The sequence below is a fragment of the Trachinotus anak genome, unplaced genomic scaffold (assembly GCF_046630095.1).
Source record: "Trachinotus anak isolate AG129_WGS33_773 ecotype Australia unplaced genomic scaffold, CSIRO_AGI_Tana_v1 ptg000042l, whole genome shotgun sequence".
In the NCBI taxonomy this organism is placed as follows: Eukaryota; Metazoa; Chordata; class Actinopteri; order Carangiformes; family Carangidae; genus Trachinotus; species Trachinotus anak.
In genome coordinates, this window is record NW_027273893.1 from 957,070 (window position 1) to 963,098 (window position 6,029).

A 6,029-nucleotide genomic window follows, 5' to 3' on the forward strand; every position below is an offset into this window, starting at 1 on the left:
AAAGCTTACCAACAGTTTAAAACAGTAGAGATGGAACCCTGGAATGTGTATTTATTTTGCTATTAGTGTCCACTGTTGTTACTTCTAACTTTATGTGGCAGTAGCCAACTGTATATTTCATGCCAATAAAATATCTTACAGAACTGAGCAAACAGAAACAGACAAAGAGAGACTGAGAACAAAGAAGCGGGCGTGCCTGTAGGCCCAGCTCCGCCCATTTATCGCCTGTCCAGCCAATCAGCTGGGATATGCAAACCATCTCGCAGCACCGCATCGTCCCTGCCCAGGGGGTGACGTCATCCGCACATCTCTCTGTCTGGCTCTGCAAGGGCTCAGACAGAAGCAACAGAGGACCTGAGGGAAGCCAGCCCGGGAGGGGCTCTTTGTCAGGAAGGAATATTATTACTATCACCACCGCCGGCTCCGGAGTAAACACGCTTTTTTCGCCGCCTTTCGTACCAAGGCAGAGCCCTGGTCGGCTCGGATCCGGACATCCAGTTTCGGGAAAACAAAGGGGGTGGATGTTATTTAGTAGCTCCTTGCGCTGTTTTTCTTCCCTCATCAGCCGCACTGATTTATTTGCACTGACCCAATTGTCTTTGAAAACCGGGTCCGGTGCCTCCTCCCTCTCCTTTCTTTCTCCCCTGATCACTCCTTCTTCACCGTCCTTCCTTTTGACTTTTAACCGATTCCGCAGCGCTGAGAGGTCGCAAAGATGCCCAGCTCCCTTTTCGCCGACAGCAGCGTCCAGGGAGATGCACTGGACGACCAGAGAGCCCTGCAGATCGCACTGGATCAGCTCTCCTTGCTCGGCTTGGACAACGACGAGAACTCCCTGTATGACAGCCAGGAGCCTCGGAAAAAGAGCGTCAACATGACTGAATGTGTCCCGGTCCCCAGCTCCGAGCATGTGGCTGAGATTGTGGGCAGACAAGGTGTGTGTCTCAGTGTCTGTAGATGATTTACTTATGTATTTGTCACGTAATGCACCTGAGTTGTCAGGGACAGCCATGCACCCAAACGAGCGCGCCCGAGCTGCTGTGTGGGAGGAACAGAAAACACGCTCAAATAACGCATGTCATGTTTTAACACGGTCTTGCTTGTCTGCACAAGCACTGCACTATATTGTGATATCTTGTCTAAATATGTAGGCCCCACTTGTGGATCCGGCATCCTTATAATCCACCAGGTAGTCTTCACGTCAATAAAATACGAACTTTTATTACTGTCTCGTCGGTTAGTCCCAGTGTTCCCCCTCGATAAAGAAATGGGCGGCAGCATCAGCATTTAACAGTTCAAAAAGTTGTCGTTTAAATGACACAAGTGGCTGTTGGGCTATTTCCATCTTTGCTGAATTGAAGACTGCCTTGAACCAACTCTGATAAGATAACAAATCATATTTTATATATATATATATATATATATATATATATTATACTTTTTGGGCAAGTAAATGATCACCAAGACCATTTGTATGGAGTTTGGATAGAAAAGCAATTGGACACCCCGTGTAATAAAATGAAGAGACACTTCCAAAAACATTTGAGCGACGTGCAGCAATGCGCGCTGACATGTCAGGATATTACAGTCATTATTTGGTATCATAATCATCCTTTGTGGGTCATTGAATTAGCTCAGAGGAAACAGTGGGTCTCACAGATGTGTCTTCGCTAATAAGATGCTTGTAAATTGATCCCCAGCTCTCTTTTATGATTATGATAATGAGCAGTACAAGATCAAATTGGCACAACAGTCACGATCTTACCTTGTCACAAGCAGCAGACGCCCATAGCTGCACAGACCTAGCTAGTCTTCCAGTTGTAGAGCTGCAGGGCGGTACTGGTGCTTGGTTACATATGCGGAATCTTTTCCCCTCCCTGCAATACTACTGCTGCTGCTGTTGTTCCCAGAAAAACAAAGGAACCACGAACTCCCACTCACCGCAAAAACCGATTACAGTCTGATATTTGTTAACTTACACCATTAGGCCACATACCACACACCCATCCCCCTTTGTCAGGTTATATTAGGTTATAAGTGGAATATAAAAAAAAGTGGATAACCATGACCTCTGGGAATGCTTTGAGGGAGCCTCATAAAAGAGGCCCTATCCTCATTTAACCCTCATCAGATTGATACAAATTCATTATGAATGTATGATTTAACATTTAAATTGAAGGTGTAGACTGCATCCCTGGTTACATCACCACCCCTGTCCTACACAGCTGGCTTATTATGTCATTCCTCCAAGACAGTTTCCTTAGCCAGTCCAATTTTGATCATAAAGAGATGTGTTTGTACTTGAAGATGTTGGAATGCAACTTTATGCACCAACTTGTACTGACATGCTGTTAAGTAATTACATAGCTCCTTCCCATTTCCATAATGCCATTAATGTAAACCAAGAATAAGAACTGCAGCTGTTGTCGATGTTGACTATATTGTAGTAAATGAACAGTTATCATGTACCCAGAAGTGAGGGTTCTTTTGAGATATTTTTGTCCTGCTGTATATTTGTGGTGGTGCATCATAAGGGTGGTTTCATCTGATTCCACAAAGTAATGGTTAAACACATGACATATTATTCTGCGACATGCCTTCACTTTTACCATTTGCTTCCATGCCCCAGGTTGCAAGATCAAAGCACTGCGAGCAAAGACCAACACCTACATCAAGACTCCAGTTCGAGGTGAGGAACCTGTTTTTGTGGTGACAGGAAGGAGGGAAGATGTGGCTATGGCCAGGAGGGAGATCATCTCTGCTGCTGAGCATTTCTCTATGATTCGAGCCTCAAGAAACAAAAATACCACCCTGAATGGGAGTGGCACCCCAGTTCCTGGACCACCTAACCTGCCTGGACAGACCACGATCCAGGTGCGGGTGCCTTACCGTGTGGTGGGGTTGGTTGTAGGACCCAAGGGTGCCACCATCAAGCGCATCCAGCAGCAGACCCACACCTACATCGTGACACCTAGCCGAGACAAGGAGCCGGTGTTTGAGGTGACGGGGATGCCAGAGAATGTGGACAGAGCACGTGAAGAGATTGAAGCCCACATTGCCATGAGGACAGGAGGCCTTATTGAGCTCCAGGATGAAAATGACTTTCATGCCAATGGGACTGATGTGGGTTTTGATCTGCAAGGGCATGCCACCCTGTGGTCCAAGCCCAGCACCGGGATGACCCCTTCATCGGTGCATAAACCCTTCTCCAACTACCGCAATGACTCATCCTCCTCCTTGGGCAGTGCCTCCACAGACTCCTATTTTGGTAACAACAGCTCACGCATGGCTGACTACAGCCCTCCCAGCCCCGCACTAAGCAGCACCACGACCAACAACAATGGCAACAACAATAACAACAACATCAATGTCATCGGCGATGATTTTGTTTACGAAAGTGAGGTGATCTCGCCTGATTGCACTGATGTGACTTTTGACTCCTCACCAGGGTTTGACCCTACGCAAGCTCCACCGGGCCTCCTTTGGTCCCACTATAATAGTTGCATGACCCCCTCATCCACTGGAGGCAGCTCCCCCACCTCCACCTCAGCCATATTCCTCACCAACACCCCAACTAATGCCAATGGGATAGTGATGAGTCAGAGAAGGGTTAATGGATGTACCCCACAGCCCAGACTGTCGCCTCCACTCCATAGCCACACTGGAGGTTCCAGTGAGCACCCATTAGCACGGAGGGTGCGCAGTGACCCGGGTGGAGGCCCACTTAGTTACCCTGGTTACTCCAGTAGTATCGCTGCCCTACCGGGCCCTCACCTACCTGGGGTTCCATGCGACTCATCTGCTTCGTCCACATCTTCCTCCTCCTCCACCTCATCTGGCACCAGCCGAAAAGGCAGCCGCGACTGCTCAGTGTGCTTCGAGAGTGAGGTCATTGCAGCCTTGGTCCCCTGTGGGCACAACCTCTTCTGTATGGAATGTGCCAATCGAATCTGTGAGAGGAACGACCCCAAATGCCCTGTCTGCCACACTGGCGTCACTCAGGCTATACGTATATTTTCATAATAAGTGTAACTCTTTGACTATCTTGACAGCGAGACTGGCTGCAATCGCAACAACAGACTCTTCATACTGCTTTAATGGGATTACCCAATCATCATTTGGAAAGTGTATATAGATATACATATGTATGTAAGAGGCTGCAGTATCCAGAGAAAGGGACAGATAGCCTTTTGGGCTCAGTTGCTGCCGACTGGTCTGCTGTAGTTGTTAATAATATACCATAGCCTGGGGAAATAATTTCAACATCTAAGTGCATGTTTTAAATAGAAAAGTAATCAATAGTTCTAGTAAATTGTATTCTATATTTATGAAGTGAAGAGACACAGCAGGGTCAGGACGGAGGTAAGTGGGTCAAACTGTAAACTGCAGAGCCTTACAGTTTTGCCAACTGACTGTAGGAAGAGGGGAGGCCATGCTGGGAAACATGGAGGGCTCCAAGCCAATAGGACTATTGACTTACAAAGATACTGCAGCTTGAGGTCAGAAACTACGTGAGGTAACATATCCTACATATATATGTATAGAATAAATTTCCACAAGTTGAAAGTTTTGAATGACATTAATACAGATTGAAGTATTTTATTCTTTTTTGACTTGAAAGAATATATTTGGTATTGCAAAGATGTTTACAGATATTTTAATTTAAGTTCAGTGAACTTTTTGTAGCTGGGTTGAAATAGTGTTTATTTTTCAGTATGGCCTTATGGCATTGATCACTGTATTATTTTAATATCACATTACTGTGGGAGGAAATCCACAAAATGTGTATTGTATTTGGCAGTATTCTGTTGGGATGGAGTTTTTATAGTTTCAGCAAAAAATGTCTTTTAAATCTGCTTTACCCAGCACATTTTTTATTCAGTAATATAAAATATATTTTATTCTATATTATTATGAAACATTGAAATGTACAAACTTAGTAAGTTGAACACAAAGAAACCGTTGCTTTCTAAAATTTGTATGACTTAGATTCCAGTGGGAATTACAGGCTTCTGTTGCACCACTATAGTTTTAGTATTTCTATTTTAATACATTTGTTTACCACTTGTTTATGTATATGTAGGTGAAGTTACTTGAGCATAAATGTACTTTATTGAGCAAAGTTTAAGAACAAAGTATATTTTATTTTATGATAAAGGGCCTTTAACCTCATGGTCAAATACTAATATTATATTTGCTGAGACAAGATTTGAAAATGTATCAAGAGTTTTATTTTTCTGACATTTAAAGTTATACATGATAAAAAGTAAGTAATGGTGCTACTTTTTTTTTTTTTTTTTAAAGTATTTCTATATAATTCCAATAAAAAATGGTACATTCATGAGGTGTCTGCTTCTCATGTTCATCCTGACCTGTTGTGTTCAGTTCTGCTTGTGTTTACAGCAGTCAGAGGTGAGCATTTAGGCTTTTGAGGATTGTTTATTTGTTGTCTGAACATCTAACCCCTCTTTTCTCCTAATGGAAGCAGGAGATGGCAGTGGCCTAATTATTGTGTGTATGATCTACAGTAAGACAAGTGGACAAGGCCTGGCTTGAACGGTCACAGAACGTGATTATTGCCTGTCACACTTCAAACAAGACACACACATTTTAAATTGCACGACTGCAATGTAAAGCCTTACCTTTGTTGCTTTCCTTGATGCATCATCATCATCAAATCATCATATGAAATCTGCCCAGCAATTGCTTGTTTAATAATTATAGAGATAGAAGTGTGCTATTTGATAGATCCCCCTCCATCACCAATTCTTACATAATCTTGCTTGTCCAAGATACTGTGACATGTAATAAATATATATACATAATATATACATAAAATGTGACATTTCATTGCTATGATTTGCTATGATATTTTGTAACAAAGGCTGGTTATCAAATATCATATTTTGAAAAAAACAACCTTACTGTCACCAGTTATTGATAATTGTAATGGAAAGCTGTAAGAAGTTTCACTAACAAATTAATCACCAACAATTAAATCATTTCAACATTAAAGTCATGTATGAAAT

The 6,029-nt window shown here is 43.1% G+C and overlaps 1 protein-coding gene across 1 annotated transcript; it reads left to right on the forward strand.

The window, feature by feature from the left end:
* Window positions 1–340: 340 nt before the first annotated feature.
* Window positions 341–5,341, forward strand: mex3b (mex-3 RNA binding family member B). Its single transcript, XM_071472957.1, has 2 exons — window positions 341–935; window positions 2,630–5,341. The coding sequence occupies exons 1-2, from the start codon at window positions 716–718 to the stop codon at window positions 4,021–4,023; spliced, it is 1,614 nt and encodes a 537-aa protein (XP_071329058.1). The 5' UTR covers window positions 341–715; the 3' UTR covers window positions 4,024–5,341.
* Window positions 5,342–6,029: the final 688 nt, after the last annotated feature.

Coding starts and splice junctions, on each gene's coding strand:
- mex3b (XM_071472957.1), top strand. CDS start 716: ATGCCCAGCTCCCTTTTCGCCGACAGCAGCGTCCAGGGAGATGCACTG. Junction 936..2,629: donor TGAGATTGTGGGCAGACAAG/GTGTGTGTCTCA, acceptor TCCATGCCCCAG/GTTGCAAGATCAAAGCACTG.